The following is a 25,540-nucleotide window of genomic DNA, read 5'->3' as shown; positions in this document are numbered from 1 at the left end:
TGACATGCTTTGTTCAAGGACTTATGTTACCACAGAGGAGCTATGGGAAGGATTTGCAAACCAAATAGCATCTGGCAGGATAAACAGCAGATAGGTAGGGTCTTACAGAGACTCTACAGAGGCAAAACCCCAAGCCATGTGAGTCACAGGACAATCAAAGGCCTTGAACAAGAGGTGAATGGAGAATTCCAAAATGAAGAAGGCTGGAAACTTTTGTGACTTTTCTGGCAATGGAAGGGCTCTGGAATAAAGAAGGTAAATGGTGTGGTGTCTCTTCAAGCCTGCTGACCAAGGGAAAGCAGGTCAGATGGTTGAAATATTTCTGTACAAACACATGCAGCATAGAAACAAACAGAAGAAACAGGAAGTCTGAAGACTTGTAGAGCTTTAACTTAATTCACATTAGAGAGATATTGTAGAATAGGTCACATGAATGGACTTTTCCTGTAACTCTAGGACCTTTTGGAAGCCAGGCAGACATCACAGTATCATGCTAGGGCTCTATTACAGATCCCCCAATTTAAAAGCGGAAATGGATGAAACCTTCTTAACACAAGTGGAGAAAGCCACCTAATTGCAGGCCTTTTTTCCATGAATATTCTCAGCCATGGTAGCTCTATGGCAATATTGCAGGGGACAAGGAAGCAAGATTTCTAGAAAACACCTAGGACAATTCTTTCACAGAGGTCACTGATGAGCTATTGAGCACAGGCATTGCCCTGGACCTGTTACTCATAAGTGTCAGGAAAGTAAAGGTAGATGGCAGTCTGGGTAGTTGAAATCTGATGTTACAACAGATCCATGGAAAAGTAAAGAAGACAAACATTTGCATTAGAGCCCAGGATTTCAAGTGAGCAGACAGTTCACTTGTGAGAGCAGCTTGTTCACAGAATCTTATAGAGAAGAGAACAAAAGTGCCTCAGACAGAGCTGTTTAATTGAAAACTGTCTTCATCTGCTCAAAGAACTTCAAATGTTTGGCACATTATTTGAAACTTTTTCACACTCTTTCGAAAATACCTTTTTCTAATAAACTGTAAATCTCTTCCACACTTCAAAAGAAAACACAAATCTGAGAATATCAGAATTTTAGAAATGAAAATACCACTTCACATTGTACCTTTGCAAAAGCTGCTGCAGTCATCTGAACTCGTCCCTCATCAGAAGCATAGATTTTGAGATCATGTCGGTAAGTGCTATGTAATCTAAGTAATCCACATCCAGGAAATCCAGCATAATCTCCTACCAAATAAACATTTTGCTCAAACTCTCATCTTGCACTTGATTATCTTCAAAAGTAATTTACGACACTCAATTGATTTTTTTTGAAAATTGTTATGATAATTTTCTTTTTACCTTGTCCGCCTGGATACATACACCTGAAAGCTCTTCCAAGCTCCTCTGCTTGAACCCTGCCTGCAGGGGTCAACTCTCCTCCCCATTTTAGAACGAGAAGCAGGGATGGCTCATTTCTTCTATTATCTAATTTTACACAGGGAGAAAAGCTTAGTACTTAAGTATATTATTAATTTTTTTTTCTAAATGAATAAAAAGTATTTGGTCTATGAGAAGATTCATCAAAGAACCTCTTCAACATTATGAATCTTTAATAGTATTCTAACACTAAGGACAGATTGACCTGGTGAACTAAATGGGCACTCGAAACAGAGAAAACTGAAATAATAAAATTATAAAGAGAATATATATGAAAAATATTTATCATGAATCTGAAGCAAAAGTAAATCAAGACAGAAAAATTAAAACAAACTGGATGCTAAACACCCTACAATTTGTAAATGTTTTAAAGATAGTAATTGTTGAGTGAGATTTTCTTATACTGGCTCAAAAATCATTTTGGTGAATCACTGAAGTTTCTTTTCATGTTATTCTTCTGTTGCACAAGAGCAGGGTTAGAGGAGAAGTTTACTACAGAGTTTAAGGTGCACAATTCAGCAGATTAAAATACTGTGAATATCTGCTAACTATACATTCTTTCAAAACAGAATATTCCCTCTCTTTAACATCAAGACATGTTATACCAGTAATCCATGACTATTTATATACACATAATATTATAAGTGGTTATGTACAAAAGTAATACAATACCTTCCTCTTCACTGGAAGTCTTAGGGCAGCCATGAGGAAGATATGTTAACTGAACTTTGCGATTTATGCCTGAAAAATGCCCATACCTTAAGCAGGAACAGCGAAAAATGAGAGGGGAAGAGGGAGAGAAACATTTTAATTATCTTACTCCAAAACTGCTAAAATCTATAAGAGGATATAATAATTCTCTGTTGGTCAATGATTTGTGTATTTGACCAACATTTATTGAAGCAGTCCTTAGAATAAACATTAATTCAACAAGTACAGAATGAGCAGAAATAACAACTATGCTATAAAGAAACATCTTAAAATACTATTTAATTCTACCTTTTACAATGCTGAGCATAAAACTGGAACCCCCCTCCCCTCCCCGCCAACAACAAGCAGTATTGGACATGGCACAAGTAATTTATCTATTCAGATCCAAAACTACAGTGGCTATCAGTATCCAGAAACTCGTCTCACAGTGTGGATGGCTACTGCTTTTATAGCCCCGTTAAGATCTCAAGCAAAATTCAGTATTTAAAACAATTATTATAAATTTCAATAATTATTGTCTGTTCCCTGATATTTTTAAATTAAAAATTCCTGTTACCATTTCACAGTCTAAGATGCCAGATAATAAACCTTGAAGCCTTTAATAAACCTCTTTAATAAACCTTGAAGCCTTTTGTTTCTGTTGTTTTCTTTGTTTTGTTGGGTTTTTAAAGGCTTTTTGTTACTAAGTATTTCAGGCTTAGTATACAAAGACTTATTTATCTTCAATCCTCAGAGTTTGCTGTAAATAGACAAGTAAGCATGGTGATAGTTCTTACTGGCTTTATCAGATGTCATTATGTCACACTTACGAGAAGCAGACCCTGCTTACAAGTATTTTCAGTTAAAAAAATGCAAGACAAAATTTGACACCAACAAAAGTAAACTTCTCTTTTTGAATGTATACTGAGATGCTAGATAAGCAATAAGGTAAATGAAAAAGTCAAGAAGAAAAAAACCAGAGTGATGAAAAAACATGTTTGAAAAACATGACATCCCTTCTCTTCAAAAACACTGTGCTTTAATTATTATATTATTATGTATTTGATAACACTGCAATCTACACAGTAACTGGTAGAACAAGTCAAAACAGCAGATATAACTTCATTGCTATGAAGCCTGAAAATGAGATACTTACATTTCTAACACAGTCTTTAGCTGTTCAAGTTTTGCTTTACTTTCTTCAATTTCAGAATCATTGTTTTGCCCAAGTTCTACAAGGAGCTGCCTTGCTATATCAAGTACTTCCTAAAGGAAGGAAACATGAGATTTAATTAAATAAACAGATTTCTACTTACAAAATATTACAGTAAAAAAAATAAAGAAACTTGCCTGCAACTGTTTCGGTTTTTTCAGTTTCAGTTTTCCAGATTTATATCCATCACATTTTTCAAAGAGATCAAAAAATCTTTAAGATAAAGAAAAATAACTTAAAAATTCCATTAATAAATTAAATTACTACTACTTGAACAAGAGGCTCTTAAAGTGATCTAAAATTATTACCTTTACAGTATTTGAAAGTTAGGTTAAAACCTACAGTACAGAGATCTAACCAAGTTTTATTCAAATCCCATCTCCCCAGAAAGTTTTCAATGCATTAGGGAAACAAGAGCACCGAAAGTGACTTAGTCTCTCAGTGACTTGCTAAGTATTAAAAAAAAAATAAAAAAATATATTCTTTATATTTGAATGATATATTATTTGAATATGCAACTATATCAATTCCTACCCTTCAAGAATGATCCTGAACAGAAGTAGGGACCAAAACCAGCAAATGAGCATTCCTACTCTTCTTCAGCATGTTCTGAATGCAAGAATCTAGTCCCAAAATAAGTAATTCCTTTTTTACTGAAACTCCACTTAGTTCCAGGTCAATTATGTAAGTTGTCTTATGAATGCCACATAAAGATGGTATCTACCAGAAATTTAGAGTCATTAAATTTTGCCAAAAATTACTAGAAAAAGTAATATGACATTGCATACAAGAATAGTTATAATAATAGCAGAAGGCAGAAACCATGGTCTAATGGAGAACCAGAAATATTCTCTGCTGCATTATTTTTAATAAAGACATCTATAGATAGAAATGCATTTTCCATAAAATCAAACAGGACACAAACAAGGCACAGCATGTGTTGAAGGAAATCTGCACAAGTAAGTTGACAGTCCTGTCAGAAAGAGAGGTGCACACCTGCAATTATCTGTAGCATCTAAAACTGTTAGATTTAGAGGATAACAAAAACAAAAAGCAACTTGCAATTGTGCAATTCCTGGTTAATTCACTGCTTGCTTAGCCCCAAAATCCTATACTCTAAAATATGGGAAATAACTTACGAGGATTCTATTTACCTCTGATGTTTTACTTCCATTTTCATTTTTTGCTTTGGTGTTCGATCCCCATGGCGTATTACAGCTATAACACATCTAAGCTCCATCCTGAAATTTCAAGGGTTGTATTTCACAAGTCTGTACACAAGGGTCTTTTATTTAATATTAAACCAACTACAATCAAGACAATTGACAAAGTTGTAGTCATTTGACATTAACTACAGAAGTGATGGAAGTATATGCAAAAACATAAGGTTAACTGAAAATGATGTAAGGTATAAAATATAAAAACTGATTTTAAGACTTTAGTAACTATAGAATATCTATTTGAAGTAGTTTTTAAAACAAAAATTTTGAGGATCATTAAATGAGAGAGCATGTTCATTAGAAGCACATATTAAGTCGGTGTTGGAACAATGATTAGCAGTGGAAGCTATGTATAACAGACACTAAACTATAAAATCTGCTGTTCTATACTCAGCTTGACTAAGGGTGAGAAACTCTGACTGCTGATATAGCAATTGTGATTCCTTCCTTGTTTTCAGCACACAAAACAAGCATTCATAGACCAATGTGGGCACACCTTGCAAAGAGAAAAAAAGATTCACACAAAAGTTACATAGGGAGTTTGCACAATTTAGGCGTAGCTACTATTTTCTTACATTGTTCCAGAGGTGGTTGGCACAATAGGAATGTCTTCAGCTTCCAAAGGAATTGACCATGGTATTTGAAATTGGGGAGCAAGTTCTCTCATTATGATGTTTCTAAAATAGGAGTTAAAAATAAAAAACCAAATCAAGTAAGTTTAAAGCACAGCTTATACAATGCATGCAAACTCCAAACAGATTACATATATGCATTTTTATTAATGTAGTTTTAGAATACTAGCAGCCATGAATGTATAAATGTACATATTTTTCTTTTAATTGCATAATAAAGACCACTTAATAATTTAGAGCTATTACAACTGCTACAGGAGCGTTAGACTACTGGCCCTGTATTTGTAAAAAACTTCAGCTTTTCAGGTCCAGTTCTTAAAAGAGTTCCTTGTATAGGAATTACTCTTGTCCATTTATATATGCTGACAATTGGCTTTGCTGCCTAACTAAAAGTGCCTAATAATCACCAAACCACTATTAACTGCTATTTTCTACCAGTAGTTTCTGTGATAAAACTGGAAAAATAGGTATAGTCTCTCATTATAACTATAAAATAACAATGCAGTCTCCACCTCAAGAAGGATGGTACATATAATGTTCTGTTGCACAAAGGTTTTATCAAACTACACTGAACTTCAGACTAATAGCTACGTAAGAACCAGTAACACAGACGGGAAAAAAGGTCCATCTTAAAGTAGAATAAGCCAAAATACAATTGCTAAAAACCTTGAAAAAACTTGCAAATTCCTTAACATGAAAAAATCCCAGACCATTAGATCATGCAAAATTTATGCCGTATCTCATCAGTGCAATCTTACTGAAAAGCCAGTCACAAGGTGCTTAGCTTACTTTGAAGACAACTTTTCCTTGGCATAGAGTTCTATACCCAATTCTATATGATCCCTCATTATACCTTTTTTTGCCTCCAGTGGCAGAGACAAGATGGTATGATAGAAGACGCCATGATTCTTTTTCAGTTTGGTTTTACAAGTATGAAATCCACAAACATAAAAGTATACACCAGCTTCAGATTAAGGACAATGTACAGCAATTTGGACACATTTAACCGCAGCAGTCACAACCATCCAGCAGCACTTCACTACTTGAAAAGATCTCAGCTAGCTTTAAGAACTTAATCTTGATTTCAAAATACTTATTCAGTTAGCTGTAAGCACTTTTAAAAACTCAGATGTTTGGAATAATTTTAGGAATAAGGAATTTCGTTAGTATTTTTTATTGACTTAGGGTTCTTTTTAAGGATTTTTTAATTGTTTAAGTTAATGACTTTTAATGTGATATTTAATTTTAAATAAATAATTCATAATTAATAGTAATAAGAAATAATATTAATAAGTAATAAAAATAATTAATAGTAATAATTAAACAACAATAAGAAGAAATTTGACAGTATATAAACTACAATAATATGCAAGGAGGTTAATAAGCAAATCTGAAATAAATCAGGAAACTCTTACCCCAGTATTTTAGCACAATCATCATAGTATTTCATGGAGTTTTTCACAAAACTGAAGCCATTCACATCACAAACATAGGACTGTCCATTAGCACGTAGCAAATCAAAGCCACAAACTGTTTGCTGTTTTAAAGAATAAAAGTTCAAGTGATTTAGGATTGCTTATTCTAAACAAATTTTATATTTTAACCAGGTATTCATCTGAAAACATGACCAAAACATGTTGTCACACTTTATGCTTACTACCTTATGTGAGTTCCATGTTAGGTTCACCCACATAGTGCAAACATCTTCCTGTTTTTAACTTTTTATCTCCAACTTGATTTTATCCTTCCTGCATATTCCTAGTAGTATTAGTATTGAAGGCCAAGTTCACAAGAGCACAAACTTCAAGACTCACGGCAACCATGGGCCCACAAGTCCCCTTTTCTGACAGTGGTTTCCCACTACATATGGTTTTTAAGAATGGCAGGCAAGAAATTACAAAAAAAATTGAAAAACCATTTCTGTTAAAATTTTACAAGATAGTTTTGACATTAACATACTATTGACATCATTAGTAGAGAATACTAGAAGCTTTTTCAGCAGATTACTTTTTAAGATCTCAAAGCCCATTTCACTGATAGAGGTCCACACCCTACAGAATGCCATCACAGTCACATTCAGGTAAAGGAGATAGACTGAAAGCCTTCTTATAAAACAGGTGAAAAAAGAGTAAGAGACTAAATGATGTTTTGAACAAAAGAATCCTTGTAACTATACAGCAATCTTAAAGTGATATAAAAATCAAAGCTATCAAACTAATACCAATTTATTCAAGTAAGTACTTAATCATGTAAGTACCAAATTAACAATGAATCTGTACCTGATGAAAATACTATGCAACAGAAGTTACAAAAACTTTATTGAAAGTGCGTTTTGCTAACTTAGAAACAAGTATCAAAACATGTAAAAATATTATACACAAACACTGTGGGCTAGCAAAGCACAATAGCAACATGCAAATTCAGGGAACTAATGCAACACGAGCAACTTATCCAGAACTTTTCAATACATTAAATGAAAAATCTCTCTTGATTAAAAAAAAAAAAATATCATATGGAAGTTTAACTTTCCACTTCCTAGGAGTTCTGCACTAATTACCACTGCTGGCTCATGCACTAAACCCCTACGGAAGTTTCATGTAACAACCAATTAATTAACACTAAATGTTTGATCAGATAGGAAAGCAATCAGCTTACCTTAAAGGCAAGGCATACTTTCCAAGCAATTAACTTCTCTCTTGCATTGAGGATGACTGGGTATCTCACTTCTTTTCCTTCGCTATCTCGTTCTACTTTGCCATCCAGAGCTGGAGACTTCCGGGCCTCAGCATGAGCATAGTCTGGACCGACTGTGTACACCTGTATTGAAAAACAGGAGCTCTTGATCCAGTGTATTTAAATGATGTTGCATAAATTTGCAAAATGTATGCATATAACTCAAACGTGACAACAACATTAAAAGATACTAGCTGCTTCCGTCATTGAAAAGGTCACACTAAAGTATCTTCCTCAGTGGCATTCTCTGCCTTCAGAGAACACACATCATTTACTGACAGCCTGGGAAAAAACAAGAAAAAGAGTAATTATAAAAACTCAATTAATAAAAATTAACGTCTTTGTTATGATGGTACAAAGATGCAAATGGTTTCTTCTCCAAAACATCTGCAGAACCTGGAGAACAGGTTAATTTGAAAATTATTTCAGTTTATTTTCAGAAATCTGGCCGCAGGATTAAATTATTATCTTAATTTAAAAAGGATGTTTACATTTTAGATAGGACGAAACAAAGCAAGGATCTGCCCAGCTTTAAGATGACAATATGTCAGGTAGCAAGCCTCCAGCACTTGATTCTAACAATGCAAACTGTAGCTACTCTACATTACAAATACCATGTTTAGCTAGAATCAGAATTGCATTTTTTACTTATGAACTGTAGTAAAACTCAATTAAAATTAATCCTTGACCAAGATTTAAAACTGACAAGCTCTTTGAGCACTTGATTGTTCTAAACATAAATAAGAATGCACAGTTGTCATACCTTCACATCAGTTCCATCTGTAGGCATGAATTCCTCATAAATATAGGAGCCTGTTTTCCTCACACTGCTTTCAGGAGAATAAACACTGCTTCTGCTGCCAATCTGAAAGGTGCATTTTTCCATTAAAAAACTCAAAGAATACTGCTTGAGAAACTTTGAAACCACCTAAAATAACACACTTGTACTAAGAAAACACTTCACGTACCAAATGAAGCAAACTTTTGACCAATGCCAAAAGACTTTTATAAGATTCTAGAAGTACATTAATGGTGTGTGCTAAGAATCTGCAGTAGTTAAGCATCTACTGCAAGAAACATGCGCCTTCATTCAATCTATATGTTCTCCTAAAATTTCTCTGATTTGCCTCTATTCCTAAGCAAGTAGGACATGACAGAATTACTCTGCAATCCTGTTAGACACTTAAAACTTTTCAATAGCTTTAGTACCATAACTTCACCTTTCGAAAAAGCCTCTGGCTTCCACCCCCAGCAGATGTTGGATAATAAATGTAAACATTGTGGTCCTCAGCACTAACTGGCTTTTCTACAAACGGCTTCTGGAAAATTTCTCCATTCACTTCCACATGGTCTTCTCCTTCAATCAAGTTGCATTCTGAAGAACAGCGCAAAGAAAGAGCTGTTACAGTATACTAATGGCATGCAATTATTAAGAGATCTACATTAATTTGCAGTTTGAAAAAATAATATCCTATAACATCTTTGTTTCTCTGATTTTTACTGACTGCACAATGACTGACAATCACATGCAGTATATTTTTGCTGTACCGTTTCTATATTAGGTTATTTAAATAGTATGTTCTGGAATTACTGTTTTTTCCTCAGTGTCAGATAGGAACCTGTCTTCTGCAGGTGCGTAAGGTGCATAAGATAGTATATTTGAAGTGTTTTGAAGAGAGGGAAGTCCTATTTGTCTTCTTTTTTCCAGTGCCCTTTTCTGAAATTTCAGGGAGCTGGCAGGTGAATTATATACACAGCGTGGTGTCAGATGCCACAGCCATCTTCCATAGAGTTAGAACTGTCTCATACTGTGTGATAAATGCACCCTGAACGTAAAATTAGGTCCTCTGGTATCAGCAATCAGGAATCTAGCATTCAATACTGGTTCACTGCAAGCAGCAGCTTTAATTCCACTTTTGAAGCATAAATGTGTCCTTTTTTCCATAGATCACACAGAAAAAAAAGATTTAATGCAAAATTCTCTTGATCTGTCATTGCAATCTCTTACTGTTGCTTGAAGTTTTTATTTTAGTAGAAAATGTTCAGGTTTTTTTGCAGGTACACAAAAAATTGATTCCAATTTATATTCATAGTAAAGCATCTGCAGATATATCTAGAACAGATTTCAAATATATGGCTGCTTATACTCAGAAGGGGAAGAATTCAGTAGCCTGACTTGTTTCTGTCAATATTACTTTCCAAAGGAAAATTACTAATAATTGTGGTTAATATAATCTCCTGAATGCTGTTCTGTTTAGTGGTATATTAGAAGCTCAGTTTGAGTAAGGAGGTCCTATATTCTAGTTATTCCATGACGTCTGTAACGTGTGGTGTCAGAATCATACTTTTCAGTTGCATACTTACAATGCCTTTGGCTAGGATGGAGTTAATTTTCTTGACAGCAGCTGGTATGGTGCTATGTTTTGAACTTGTGACAAAAGTCTTGATGTTTTTGTTAATGCTGAACAGTGCTTACACAGCCTCAACCTCTTTTTTTTCTTTCATATACTGCACCCCACAGCCAGTAAAGGTCAGTCCACAATAACACTTTAAATGCTGGTGTGGAAATCAAACCACAAAAATGAATTGTCTAAGCAGTGAAATTTAGCTTTCCACTATGTCCATATTGTTCTCCAGTGGAAACAGTGAGATGCTAATTTTTCTTTCTTCTTTTTACCTTGGGGATTGTTTGGATCACGGTTCAGAACTGCATAGCGAGGAAGTAAAATTCCTTCAGCTTTAAGAATACCATAGACCTCTCTTCTAGAAGAAAAGAACATGAAGAAATAAGCCACCAAATCCTGCAAATATTTGCATTTTACAATCAAGGAGGAGAAAAAAAAAACACTTTTTTTTTTTTCAAATCATACAGGGTAAGGTTACATATATAATACTCTATTTACCAATATAATGCTTTAAAGGTCACTGACACAGGTGTACCCTTGCAGTGATCTCTTCAACATCAATAAAAATGCACTTTGCAACGCCAGTCCTTTCCTATCTGGCAGTGCAACAGACATTTGCACAAAACAATTGTGTTGTTAAAGGACATCTTCAACTGTTCAGCTTTACACAGAACAGTAACCGAAGGCTTCCGAAATAGCAAGTCTGCTCACTGTTCAGATGCAGTGTTCATGTATTTTGTTTACTGTTGTTTTATTAATGTTTGCTATGCATGACCTTAGCTCCAAAAGAAAATTTGCTTTCAATAACCACAGGACCTTTGAGTACCAACAACTTCTGTTAAGTATCATCTTTACAGAAAAAAATTACTGTAAATCACATGAATTCTACAATTATCTGAGCTTGTACAGCTGCTATACATACCTATCCTATATGTACTTTAAGAGTTTAAACTTTTTTTATTTGCTAAGCTTTAGAAAATTGTACCAGCAAATTTCTAACTTGGTAAATCTTCAGATACATCAATGCAAAAACAGCAAAAGAAAAAAAACACACCTGGAGACACACTCCAGGAAACCATGCATACATTAATAAAGTGTAACATTCTCTGTACTTTTATTTAAACTACTATACAATCATGGAATCATGGGATGATTTGAATTAGAAGAGATGTTAAAAGTCATCTGATTCCAAACCCTCCACCATGGGCAGGGACAATACATTGGAACTGTTGCTATGCAATAACAACAAATTTTTATAGTCTCTGACAAAAATGGCTTGCTTTAAAAGGTGATTAGTGTTATTTACCTGTCTTGTATGTGATACTGCATATTCAAGTCATTGATTATGAACGGATTCCTGAGTTTTGCATAAGCTACAGCTTTGTCCAGTGGAAACCCTAAAATGTTTATTAAGAAAAACAAATAAAAATTACAAGACACAGTAATTTAATTTACTAGTAAAGAATTTGAGCCTTTGCATTACATTACTGTTTCCACTGGCTTCAAATGTATTTACCAGTGGGACAGCTATTCTTATATTGTGTCAGACAAGACTTTCTCAAGCAATGTAAACAGTATAATTTAATAAACTCACACTTTAGAAGTCAGTTGTATTATAGTAAAGAAGAAAAAAGAATCACTTCCTAGGAAAATCCTATTAAACTGCAAGACAAAAAACCTAAAAGGACTTTCAAAGAGCTTAAATAATTTAGACGGCACAATTATTTATGGTATTATTACGAGATTTACCTTTAGAGTGAAAAGAAATGAGACAGTCGCATAAAGGCCAATTTTCTACTGGCTCGTTCAAAATAACATCCTCTTCAAATATCACCACGGTTATATACTTAAACATGGAGAGGCGTTCAAGAATTTCTTTCATTGGTTTGGACTTTGATTTCTTAGCCATTGAACAAATCCCAACTGCAATTTGTCTTTCTGGTGGCTGGAAAGGAGGTGGGGGGAAGGGAAAAGTAATTTTTATGTGTTCTAAATTTTAGAAACACAACAGGTTTTAGTAGCACAATACTAGAGCAGGTATTATCTCTTAAAATTCACATGGTATCATTAATTTAGTTTTTAACCAGCAATATAACAAAATGCAGCATAACAGCATATCACAGTAAATCCTAAAAAGTGCCTCAAGAGTGAAACCATTTAACAGCTCTATATTACTTTTTTTTAGTATTGTTACCAGGAACAAACAGACATGAACAAAGGCTAAGTCAAGAGTGTTGGATCTGAACAAAATCGTATTTATGGCTTACTCTGAAATTAACTAGTAATTGATTTTTCAATTATGTCATTTTTTAATGTCTAATTAATAGTCACAAGGCCTCTCATCACCTAATATTACAAGTGAATTATGAAAAGGAATATTAGAAAACAAGAAACTACTTTTCTAGATTTCTGAACTATTTAGTGTGTAAACAGTTTCACTTTTTTTGCATACTCTATATTTAGTTTCACGTTAAAATTTCAGTATTTTTTTTCTGTCAGTGATATTTCTAAAGGCAACAGCCAACATACTCTGCTCCATAAAGGAAACAAACAAAAAACCCACAGAGCAATCCTTTAAATCAACTTCATGTTTTTTATAAACCTAGCCAGCTACCTTCCCTTGCCAAAATAGGCTCACTGAATTGAGATACCTGAGCTGCTAATTTTGCATTGCTACTCTGCATTTCCAAGTTACTTTTAATCATAGGAAGTGCTTTAGCAACACTGTCTTGCATTTAAACGTTTTAGACAAATTCACAATTAGTGAAAATGTCATCTATTCCATAAAATGCAATGTTGCAAAAAGAACAAACAACACAGAGTTAAAAAAATTACATGATGACTAATGCATAATACCATTAAGAGTATGTCTTAAGCAAGCTAAAAATCAGTGAGCACAGTGCTCAAAATACAATTCAGAACCCTTTATAGATATAATAAACTAAGGCATAATTAAGATGAACTTAGCATGCACTTTTAATATACCAAGACAAGGAAAGAGAAAAAAAAAACCAAAACAAAACTTAACTCTGAATTTTTCTTTTGTATGACAGCATACAAAAGAAAAATTCCCAATAGTTCTTTTGCTTCCAACTATCCAAATAAATAAAAGAGGCTTATGCCATCATCAAGTTCATTCCCAGAATCCAAATCAAGTCTCCAAATGATGCACATCAACCTCAGTTGCCCTGAAATTCTCTAAAACTAAGCACATCTACTTCACAGTTCAAGGTATACAAAATTTTCTGATATTCTTTTCCAAACATTACAGACATATCATTATCTGAATATGAACAATTTCTCAATTTAGAACACCATTTCAGTACTAGATTTATGCAAGCTAATGCCATTTTTGAAAAATAATTAAATATTGAAAAATATTTTGAAAAATATTTTTATAAACCATTTTTGAAAAAAAATTGGTAATCAAAAATAATGCTTGAGACCAAAGAATAGTGAACAAGTGCTCTTATAGTACTTACAGAGTCATACTCTTCCTCCTCTTCTTCCCCATGGTCATAGAAGTGTTCATAATCTGTAGATCTGGCTGAATCCAATAATCCTTCTCCATCTTCTCCACCCACAAAGAATCTGGGAGGATCATTCTCTGTTGCATTAACAGACATGGCTACAAGACCTATAGAAATCTAAGTAAAAATTGCAGGCACTCTGGCAGCTGAGATCCTAGGCATGTTTCCTACTGACACGGGGACACCAAAGTCCCCTGCTCTTTGATGTTGCTTGTGTACTGTTGCCACTGTGATTGCGTTGTTTACCAGGCACTGTTTAACTTGTTATCATCTGCTTATTACTGATCAGAGTTGCTGCTCCAAGAATCCCACTGTGCTACACAAAAAAAAAAAAAAAAAAAAAAAAAAAGACACTTGATAAAGGGATCTAAAATAAAATCTTTTTACTTAGAAAAAGTGTTTGGACAATTATGTACAGGTGCACCACACATAGTCTGCACTTTCAGATGTATGTTTAGAGCCTGGGAAACAATTTCAAAATTACTATCAAACTACTCACGCATAAATTTGAGAAACAGAAAATAAAACTCACAGAAGTAAAAGCTATGCAAATGCAATTTTTTCCTAACTTCAGAAGGCTTAATTGGAGAGTATTTTTACAGAAAATGTACAACAAAAATATTCTCAAAATATTTAACTCACTATCCATGGCATTGGTTGTTTTTTCCACAGAAATTTTGTGATCAAATGACAATTGCAAACAGACTACTGTCTGTTTGCTACTGTCTGTGCTAGTGAAAAACATAAAGCCATCATTAGGACTATTAAAAAAAGCCTAGTCTTAAAACTCAAGTGAATCTTTTTTATGAAAACACAATGTGGCAGCTTGCAACAAAGTGTCGCCTCATTTTCACTGAGAAAAATTAAAAATTACAGAGATGGACACTAGCACTGCCTTCTGACAAAAGGACTTCTAATCACTAATGTACCAGTGAAGCAAACACATATTATACCCTTTTAACCTGTCATGTGAAAATAAAATATTGGCAAAATAACTTATATATAGAAACAGACCCACAGATTAGGCATCTTTTATTTTAACAAGGTCACTGATGCTGAGAGATGTATATGGTTTTATAAGATTATAAACAATGTATCGCTACTACTTACAAAATTAATAAGCAGTTACTTTACAAGCAGTTTAGAAGCTCATCTGATCCAACGGTTTGGATTGTTCACTTGTACGGCATTACGCAAGTGCCATTCAACAGTGATGCCTCAGCAGAACTGAATTTGTTTTTAAATATCAGTGAAAATTACTTTGGCTGTCGTATGAACTAAGTGAAGCAACAGTAAACTGACTAGTGGTCAACCATGAAGGGGGATGGCAAGAAAAGCAGAAGTTGCCCAGAAAGAACCTGTCCTAATTCAGAGGCTAGGTGTGGGTAAACAATGCTGTCTCTGTTTTGGAGAGACAGCATTGTTTACCCACAAGTTTCAGGAGAAAATGCCCTGGAATGAGGGCACTTTCCTCTAAAGAGAAAAAGCCCTTCAATAACTCCTTTTTCTTCTGCCAGTGAGAGAAATTGACACCAGCAAGTGAAAGTGAAAAAACCTCAAAAGACCTGCTTATTAATAATAACAACAAACCAAAATAAAAAAAACCAAACAAAAAGGCATTAGGGTGCCCTAAGGCATAGAAAGGGATTGAATAAATGCTAGATATGAATTCCCAGAAACCTACTCTCCACACACGCAGACAGCCACCAACAGCTTAACAAAAGAAGCTCAGAAAAATGCCCAGGGAAAACAATACAGAGGCTGATGGCATGCCCCGGAGTAAAATGGCGATTTGTCCCTTTTGTCTCTGGGAAAGGGAAAAGGAGATCACATAGCAGCCCAGAGCAGAGCGGATGGGAAAGCTGTTGAATTTCTGGCATGGGCCTTCTCCTTGCAGCAGCCAAAGTTGGTGGATTTTAATGTCCTTTCTCATTTTGGTTCAGCTCCCCTGAGCTTTCGGGTTCAGGGTGGTCCTGCTGGCTCCCCAGACAAGCAAAAAGGAAAAACAAGACAAGCCAAAAACGGTCCAAGGAAACAAAAACCCAAAAAGCCGCTGAGAGGATTCCTGGTACAGCCTCCAGGCTATGGGAAGGGAAGTTCCAGGAGCGGAAGGGAAGTTCCAGGAAGGGAAGTTCCAGGAAGTTCCGGGAAGGGAAGTTCGAGAAATTCGGGAAGTTCAGGAAGGGAGGGCCCTTCTTGCTTCAAGTGAGCAAAAAAACCTAAAAACCTAATCCAACAAAAGAACAATCAGAAAAGCAACGTCCCCTGTCCAGAACACACTGGAGAGAGAGACTGAACTGAGCCCATGCCCAGTGTTTCCAGGCTCTGGTCCTGCCCCCTGCCTCATCTTAAAGATACTGCAGACATTTATGGGCATAAAGCAGATGATTAGGGAGTAAAGTATTATCGTAAAATCACCCCAATACAGTTACAAAAACTTCAGACTCAGAAGTTGAAACTGAGTTCTGAGCATAAGAAACCTGGGCTCACAGAAGAGAATTAAAAAGATTTATTTCTTAAATGCATTTGCTATGTATCTGTTATTCATCAATTCTGCCAACAAAAAATTTCTTTCCCTTAGAATGTGGAACTGTAGCTGTTTGCCTTTCAAGCAATAAGAACAAGAAGAATTTCAAACCTCTAATTCATCTGACTGTCACAAGAGTTAGAAATTGGGTGTTCAGGTAAATTAATCCTCTTTATGACACGGTGAAGAAAGAGATTTCCAAATCCTAATTCTACCAAGCTTCAGAAAGGTAGAGGTTAATGCCAACATGTACTGGCAACTAACACAGAATTTTATAAAGGTATTTGTCACAGACATATTTTCTGAAAAATCCTTTCTTTAGGATTTTTTCTCTTGAGAAGCTGAGAGGCCTCAGGAACAAAAGATAAACAATGGTTATCTGCTGCTGTGGAATGCAACAGGTGGATCTGTGATTGGTCTCATGTGGTTGTTGCTAATTAATGGCCAATCACAGTCAGCTGGCTGGACTTTCTGTCTGGGACACAAGCCTTTGTTATCATTCCATTTCTTTTTCTATTCTTAGCTAGCTTTTCTTCTATTCTTTTAGTATAGTTTTAATATAATATATATCATAAAATAATAAATCAAGCCTTCTGAAACACAGAGTCAACATTCTCATCTCTTCCCTCTTCCTCAGACTCCTGCGAACACTGTCACAGGTATTAAACCAAAAAAAGACACTACCAAAAAACCACTGATGAAGTCAAAAAATGAAGTTCCTCTCGTATCACCTTCCATCCTACTGTCCAAAACTGCAGACTGGTTACCAGTTTCTTAACAGCTTTCTAAAACTTAGGAAAAAGGGGAAAGAACAATGACTTGAAACAAGTAAGTTGAAAGTCTTAAGATTTTTACACCTTCTTTCCCCTACCTATTCCTATAGTACACTTTGTGAGAGCAGCAGAAGTTATGAAGTTTGCATACAGTTGGTGACTAGTTATTTCACAGGAATATCTGACATTAACCAAGTCTTTCTAGCCCAAAAGGATTACTTTTCAAAGCAAGTAAAACCGACACAAATAGACTGAAGGAAAAGAGCAACATATTTGTCTACAAAGATATCACCTGGAACACTTAGTTCCCCAACAGTCCTATCTCAAAACTCATTGTTCTGCTACCTTCCTCATTCAAGAATCTGGAGACTGTTGGTTTTCTGACTGGAAAGTACATTGCAGTAGAGCTTCATGTGCAGAAAACAGACTTTGAACAGCCACTTAGTTTGCCTGGAATTAACAGGTTACTTTCTCCAAGATTAACATTGTTCGCCCATTTGAAGGCAAATGAATAACTAGATTGCCACTCCATGCAACGTCACTTGCCACTCCATGCAACGTCACTAGGCCCCAGAATTTTCATGCTGTTTGTAAAAGTAACACTGAAGGCTACGGATCAGAAAAGGATACTGACATTTTTCAGGCTTATAAACTATTGCATGAACTCACTGAATTGCACTGCCATAAACTGCCATTCTGACTGCTGATAGTTGCCAGTTTAGCTCCCTGACAGCAGATACTGTAAGCTACTGTCGTTACCATAAATTTGTGTCAGGATATATTTAATAAATTATCTATTTTTTAAAATTAATGCTTTCAGAGATGGGAATTAAAATTCTTTCCCCTCATATCCTACAATAAAAATTGAGATCTCCCCTTCTTTCTTGTGGTATTTGAAATAAAAATAAATCAAGAAAAGGGACAAACAAAGAGAACTACTAAGTGACTGCAACTACAGTGAACAACTCACACAAGTCTCCCAAACACCATCTACAGTTATGTGACATCAAAAATGCAGTAAGATCACGCTTGAATTAACACATGGTTCTCTAGCTGTATGCCAAAAGAAATAATAAATGGCAAAGCAAGAAGATGGAGCTGTCGTCCTGCTTCAGAAATACTGTTCATGGTGCCCTACACAGAATTCCATCTTGCTGCCCCTTGAGCACCTAAGAGTCTTCCCAGCACCATTTTTCTGTATTAAGTGAGCAGCAGCAGAAATATAAGGGGCAGATTTGCTTTATTAGCCTCATTAGACAGTGAATATTACACAATTATGTACTTATCTCAGCCATGAACAACTGCACTGTAAGCAAGACAAAACACAAAGCTTTGTGTTGGAACATACATTGATCTATTTCCAAAGAGATAGTATCAATAACATCCAGGCAAACATCTCCCACTGTGCTATGACATCCCCAGGTAAAGTTAACATCATTATGTTCTGTTTAAACACCATCTGTTACACAAGGCTTCTCTTTCACAGCTTACAAATTAAAAAAAATGTTCTTTTTGTGGAAAAATGTACTGGTGTTCTTAAAAAGACTTTCAACCAAATGTGTGGCCTGTCTGCAACATGATGTGTCTTGGCCAAAAGCACAAAAAAACCCCCAAAAAATAAAATCCCAAAAATGGATAAAATTCAGAGATAAAGAAAATCAGAGATTTTGATAGTCTGTGCCCTACATTCCAAGTTCTGTGTTTACTCCAATGGTGCTCTACAAATTTTTCTTCTAAAGGAACATCTCTCAATTTCCATAAGAGTATTCTTGTCGAACTAATTCCACAGAATATTCTGAAGGAATAAGCCAAAACCTAGTCCTCACTGTGTTAAAAGATATATCCACAATTTTCCTGACCCCATTCCACATGTTTCAGGAGCTCAGGAATCCAGCCCTGATGTTTCTCATATTTACTTAGACCATAATAAATATTACTATTCCAATAACTTAAAGCAACAAATCAGCTCAACGCAGCAGCAGTGGTCTGAGCAGTCATGAAAAAGGGGCTCAAAGTTTTAACACTCACATTTTGAATGCTAATAAGAACATATACAAATCCAGTACAAACAGAAGCATTTCACCAGATTGTCTTCTGTGTCTCTGCAGCCATCAGAAGAGCAAACATACACTTTCTATACTTCACACTAATTGAACAGTACTATAGTAAAAGTCCTTCTTATTCGTCATCTCAAGAAAAAAAGACAACACATCATGCAATAGTTACAAAATATCTTTAAATTACCAACCACTTGGGAAGACAACTTTTTAAAATGCCATCAAAACAATTTATATTGTGGAATTTACAAACAAGTAACAAAGAAAGTTATAAGTAGTGCTCACCTGTTACATGACTCTGCACATATATATTCATAATAGCAACAAAACAGACCACTGCCCTGTCCTCTACTGCCATACTGCTCCTTTTTGCCCTACTTTTGGGCAAATTTGGGAGAAAACCTCCAAAGTGGTTCCTCTAGAAAGCAAACGCAAGTGGCCCTTCGCCAAACTGGTTCAGGAAAAGATTTCTTCAGAGAAGAGCAGAAAAACTATTTAACAGGCAAAGCATTCATCAGCACAAAAAAAGAGAACAATATTAATCAATAAAACCTCTCGCCGCTCTGAAGAGATGACAAACTCAGAAAGTTCCCTTGGTGGGCTGTAGCTCAGCTCCCTCAGTTTCTTATCAGCCCCTCCAGTGCTGGAAATGTCACAGCCCAGGCCCAGCCTGCTGGCCACAGGTGGGAGTTCCTGGTGCTCTTCTGGGTTTTCAGTCCAGAGCAGGTTTAAACAGGTCCAAGAAAAGAAAAACCACAGTCCAGGGAACTCCTCCCTAAGCTTCTTTTAGCTAGCTAAAAACTAAAAAGCAAAGGAGAGCTCTGTCCCGCTGTCTGTCTGTCCACACACAACACAGTCCAGGAGCAGGAATGTGGAGGAGTGAGTGCAGTGTCTGAAAACAAACTGCACATCTCTACTCTCCCTCCCATAGCCCTCAGAACCAATCTCAAAGGCGCAAAAAATTACTTCTGGGCTAAACAGACAAATGGGGATCCAAGCATCATAAAGTCACCCCAGGACACTTTTAAATAAGTTTCACTTTTTTCATGCTGTAGGAATATTCCAACTGCATTCTTTTTCAGCTTCCAGCAATTTATATACACCATTAAAACACAAATAATGTTAACAGCGATTTTTCAGATAGTCTCAAGTTGACAAAAGGTTTTCAATATCTTCCTGCTACAACCACTATAGCTAGTATTTTCATTAACAGTACATTTAGCAGTGAAAATGTTTGCCTGACTCCTGCCAAGGCATTTTACCTGTTTCAAAACTCAAATTCTGCAATACGATTTATGGTGCAAGAAACCACCAAAGACAAACAGTTTGTTGGGTTGCTGGTGACACAAGAAAGAAAGCATGAGGAGGAAAAAAGGTGAAAGCAGAGGACAGACAGGAAGAAGACGACCAGTGGAGTCTGCCAGCTGAGAGCACTGAGCACTGCAAGCCCAAGAGCTTTCCATGCATGTGTGACACCTTTCCACAGATGATTCAAAAAAAGCCGATAATACTTCAAGCTTAAATGTGAGACTTTAGAACTACTAACAAGAACCCATACTCAAAACCACCATTTTTTCAGGTCTAACAAACAACCAGGAAGAGAGAAGAGACAGGACAGTCAAAAAGCAGAAAAAGAGGGAAAGGATGTCAAACACAGAAGCTGCTGAAGACAATGCTGCCAGTAAATATATGACTGGTTTATTGCTGTACCTTACAGAGCAAGCAAACATATTCTCTCCAATTTAAAACTGGACAGAATTCAAACACAAAATTTCTTGTGTCATGTAATCAATAATAAAAAAATTAACATTTACAAAATTTAAATAAAAAAATTTAAATACAAAATTTAAATAAATTTAAAATTTAACATTTACATTTACAGATGTTGCTCTGTTCCCCACACGCATCCTGTGAGGTGCTGAGCAGTAGTTGTCAGCACATTACTGAGATGGACTAAATTTGAAAAAGACTTATTGAGCAGCTCTATCCCAGTATCTCTTAAACACAAAGAATGTTATAGTTACTGCCTGATAATTTTTACACAATAACAAAACCCCAAACCTAAACAATCTAAACAAACCAACCAACCAAACCCCAACAAAGAAAAATCCATAAAGAAACAAATCAATCAATCATGAAATTCAGGGGGATATAAGGGTATTAAATAAGTACTGGAATTTATAAGGTCCAAGTATAGTAGATGAAGCTGAGAAAAACCTCTGTCTCCCTTCAGCAAATACTAACTTCAATAGCCTTACGAAGTTTATCATCATCTTCAGTAACTCAGCTCTGCATCTCAGTAACATTAGGCAAGAAACTCCATTGATGTGCAAAATAACAGACAAGAAATGGGCTAAAAAAAGGTAACAAAGAAAAAAGAGTATTATAAAAGACATCACACAGCTTTACAAGAACTAAGTCACCTGCTCCAATCTTGCATTAAACACTGAGCTTTGAATTTCACAAGATGCTAACATATTCCCTAATCATGACAAGAATCTTGAGAAAAGGTGAAAAGTAGCCTTTATGTGTTGCTTTTAGCCAGATGCTGATACTGCCTACAAGCCAAGCACAGCTCTCAGACTGCCACATGAAAAGATCTATGCAATGACAAGATAAAAAGATAGATCTATGCAAATGATGACTGTAAACATGTTAAATTCTTTCTGTCTGTGGGAGCACTGCAGATATTTTTACAATGTTCCAGAAGCATTACTATATAGCAGTTTATGTATTACTCCACCAGAAAAACCACAGCAGTTCCCATTGCAAAAGAGACTATCCACCTTCCAGTTTCATTATACTGAAACCTGAAAAAACCTTCTCAAGAAGAAAAGGAGTCTTCCTTGCCAGGCAAGTGCCTGCATTGGGATTCCCTGGTAAGGTTCTGGTGGTGAGTGGGCTGCAGGGGTGAGAGACACCAGAAGCTGTCCCCATGTCAGACAGAGCCAGCTCCAAGATGGACCTGCTGCTGCCCAAAGCTGAGCCCCTTGGCCATGCTGGTGATGCCTCTCCTACAAGGTATTTAGGAAAGGGTAAAGAACACTGCTCAACAGCTGAGAGGGGTGACAATAACTGAGAGAAACAACTCTGCAGACCCCAAACTCATTCAGAAAGGACATGTAGGAAGTGCTCCAGGCACTTAGAGATTTCCTGACAGCCCACTGTAAAGCAGGCTGTGCCCCTGTAGGCCCACGGATGTCCACAGTGGAGCAGAGATCCACCTGCAGCCCATAGGGAACCCCACACTGGAGGTTGTGGATATACCCTGAAAGAAGATGTAGCCCACAGAGAGCCTGCGCACCTTGCAGGAGCTGTAACCCATGAAGCAGACACATGGACAGGAATGCTATTCCAGGATGGAACCCTCTTTTACTTTGGAGATCATACTAAGTGCTCAAGTGCTTCTTCATGGATGAATAAATTAATATATTAGAAAATTTATGTAAAAAATGTGTCATTGTATATTAAAGAATCAGAGAATGGTTTTGGTTCAAAGGGTTCCAAACCCCTACCATGGGCAGGGAACATTCCACTAGACCAAACTGCTCCAAGCTTGATCCAATCTGGCCTTGAAGATATCCAGGGATGGGGCATCCACTTCTCTGGATAACCTGTGCCAGTACCTCACCATTTCCTCAGCAAAGAATTTCTAAATATTTTATCTAAATCTCTCATTCCTCATCCTGAAAGTCATTTCCCCTGGTCCTATCACTATAGACCTTTGTAAATAGTCCCTCTCCAGCTTTCTTGTAGTCGGTCTCCTTTTACTTACTGGAAAGTGATCATAGAAGGCCACTAAATTTGTCAAATTTGCCTTAGTGAAGTCACATTGGCTGTCATCCATCAACTTCTTCTCTTCCAAGTGCCCTGGAGGATCTGCTCCATGATTCTGCTTAGTAAGCACTTGGTGGCCAATGAATGTGTTTTCTGGGGAAGAAAAACTATGCACTGTTACTCATACTCCAACTTCAGCAGTAATGTATACATGCAGATGTTTTTACCCACACACTTTTCAGCTTGGTGGTTAGGACACGCTTCTGATTAACAGAAAACAGGGAGTTGAAACCTCTGATACAGGAGAGAACAGAGATAGTATTTGTCCTGTTTCAATCAACTGTTCTAACCACTAGGCTATTACAATCCTTTCACTTTCTCTCTTCACCACTAACAGGGTTTTTGTGTTTTATTTATTTGTTATGCCATTGGTTTTGTTTTTTTTCTTTATTCTTTTTTTTTTTTTTTAAGATGGCCTCTGGATTGCTTTTTACAGGAGAGGGAATCAGTATTGCTGATTCAGTATTTCCGGCAGAAGACAGGTCTTTACTCTGCCAAATCTTACCAATGAGACACTTCCAAGCACCCACTCTCAAGCATCAGGAATCTAGAAATACCCTCCTTACTGACATTTCCTACTGGAACTCTGCTCAGGAGTACCTAACATTTCTCAAAACTCTGTATAGACAGGCTAGCTAATAAACTTCAGTTGCCTAAGTCTTTTTCTGGGGACCGTTATTATTTTCCAAGAGTATTTGTACCAAAAAAAGATTTCTACCAAAAGTAACATTCAGTCTGATCCTCTGTATTACAGTATCTTAGCAATAGAAAACTGAGAAGAGCCATGTAAGCCAGGCGTCTGTTGAGAGGCTAGCTTTGCAGCAAGGAGATACATGCCTTCTAGGTTGTTCAAAAATAAGATTTCTGATCTTAAAGCACAACTGTTCCAGTTTTCAAACTACTTGGCTGATTTCCCCATGTCTACCTTTTCTCCCAGCAATTATATAGTAAGTTAGGCAAAGTATTTTCAGTAATTTTGAATTACCAAACCTAAAGTGAAATAACTTTTCAATGGGTCTTTTCCTGACCAAGTTCTTTGCTTGCAGAACTTATTTTTCCCTAGCAGTTCACCAGCAGAAGAGCAACTTTTCAACACAAGTAAAACTGAGTTTTATCTTCAAATATTGCAGTATCACAGGTATATTTCAACTCTCTGGTTGAAACTGCAAAATAAACAATTACTATCCCTTAACACAAGTGTTAAAACAGCCTTAGAAGTCTAGAAAAACCCATGTAGTAAATATCTCTTATATTCCACACAGGAAGGCAGTGTTATTTTAAACTGGCAAACCACAAAAACTGGTATCTGGCATGTGTTTTAAGTGTCTCATGCATAGGCACAGAACAGATAACCTTCACATTCATTAACCTCCAAGTTCCTTTCTAAATCATACTCTGTCAAACATATCATATAAAGTCATTTATATTTAAGACAAGTTTGAATATTTCAGGAAGGCCAGCTTCCAAAATTTTTAAAATCCTACTCACAGATGTCAAAATAGCTTCTCCAGATTCTCACAAAGAACTTTAATTCAGCTTTGTAGAGATGACAGGCTTTGCAAAAAAAAAATCTGGTACCCAAGTTCATTTGCCTCAGCCTCTGGAGGCCTTGATCTGTTTTAATCACAACTGCCAGAAGGGTGAAACTTTTTTCCATAGAAAGAATAAGACAACCAAGACAAGCCAGTAAGTATAAAAATTCTAATTTCTCACATATTGAACCACAACAGACAAGAAATAGGCTAAGAAAGATAACAAAGGTCACCATATACTATAAAAAAGTGTTTCATATCAAGAATAGTTCTGTTACTGATTGAATCAAACCTTGTTCACCAAGACAAAGATGAATTCAACAAGAATTTTGATACTCCAAGGAAAAAAACAGCCTTGGCTTGCTACTTTGAGTACAAAGATGATACAGAAGGGATGCAGAAAAGTTGGAAAGATACAGACTAAACAGATCAGAGGGAAACAGCACTTAAAAAGACCAATACAACAATCCAAAAACACTGTAACAAACAGCTGTAAAGGTACCCCAGTAGCAGAAGAAGTTTGTATGAGAAAGAAAACTACGTATTTCCTTGTGGTTATGATATAGATATCCCCCAGTCTTACTGTTCGTGACTAACTACAGGGAAACAATCGCAGTGCCAAACCCCCAGCATTTTCAAAGCTTACCAATACTCTATAAAGTTCCCACGTTCTGGAAAACACCACGAAAACAAAGATAAATGTAACACGGGGCATGCAGTCTTTACATCTCTCTCATCTCTGCTCTTGATAGGTAATCAATTCTCACCTTCAGGGCTCCTGCTGGTCCTTCCTCCCCCCCCCCCCCCCCCCCCCCATTCTGATTACAGATAGCCATCTCCCTTGCTGCAACTTATTTTATACTGAATCTATCACCAGTTTTTGGATGTTAACAAAGTGCTCCAAACGCACAGCTCCAAGAGGTGTTCTCTCACTTCCCTCCCCATCCCCGCTTAGGCA

General features: G+C 36.2%; 1 protein-coding gene across 1 annotated transcript in view; it reads right to left on the bottom strand.

Moving 5' to 3' along the window:
- PPIP5K2 (diphosphoinositol pentakisphosphate kinase 2) overlaps window positions 1-24,068 on the bottom strand; it is a 46,722-nt gene extending 22,654 nt beyond the window's left edge. Inside the window, exons 1-16 of the mRNA XM_058823250.1 lie at window positions 22,989-24,068; window positions 13,809-14,172; window positions 12,076-12,271; window positions 11,633-11,723; window positions 10,599-10,684; window positions 9,142-9,296; window positions 8,685-8,786; window positions 7,844-8,005; window positions 6,604-6,725; window positions 5,132-5,233; window positions 4,491-4,577; window positions 3,474-3,549; window positions 3,280-3,389; window positions 2,106-2,191; window positions 1,356-1,481; window positions 1,120-1,241 (exon numbers count right to left, since the gene is read on the bottom strand). Coding sequence (XP_058679233.1) covers window positions 1,120-1,241; window positions 1,356-1,481; window positions 2,106-2,191; window positions 3,280-3,389; window positions 3,474-3,549; window positions 4,491-4,577; window positions 5,132-5,233; window positions 6,604-6,725; window positions 7,844-8,005; window positions 8,685-8,786; window positions 9,142-9,296; window positions 10,599-10,684; window positions 11,633-11,723; window positions 12,076-12,271; window positions 13,809-13,952 — 1,767 coding nt within the window. The 5' untranslated portion in view covers window positions 13,953-14,172; window positions 22,989-24,068. The remainder of the gene's footprint in view (window positions 1-1,119; window positions 1,242-1,355; window positions 1,482-2,105; window positions 2,192-3,279; window positions 3,390-3,473; window positions 3,550-4,490; window positions 4,578-5,131; window positions 5,234-6,603; window positions 6,726-7,843; window positions 8,006-8,684; window positions 8,787-9,141; window positions 9,297-10,598; window positions 10,685-11,632; window positions 11,724-12,075; window positions 12,272-13,808; window positions 14,173-22,988) is intronic.
- Window positions 24,069-25,540: the final 1,472 nt, after the last annotated feature.

This window comes from Ammospiza caudacuta, chromosome Z (assembly GCF_027887145.1).
Source record: "Ammospiza caudacuta isolate bAmmCau1 chromosome Z, bAmmCau1.pri, whole genome shotgun sequence".
Taxonomy (NCBI): domain Eukaryota; kingdom Metazoa; phylum Chordata; class Aves; order Passeriformes; family Passerellidae; genus Ammospiza; species Ammospiza caudacuta.
This window is presented reverse-complemented; position numbering and strand designations above follow the sequence as displayed.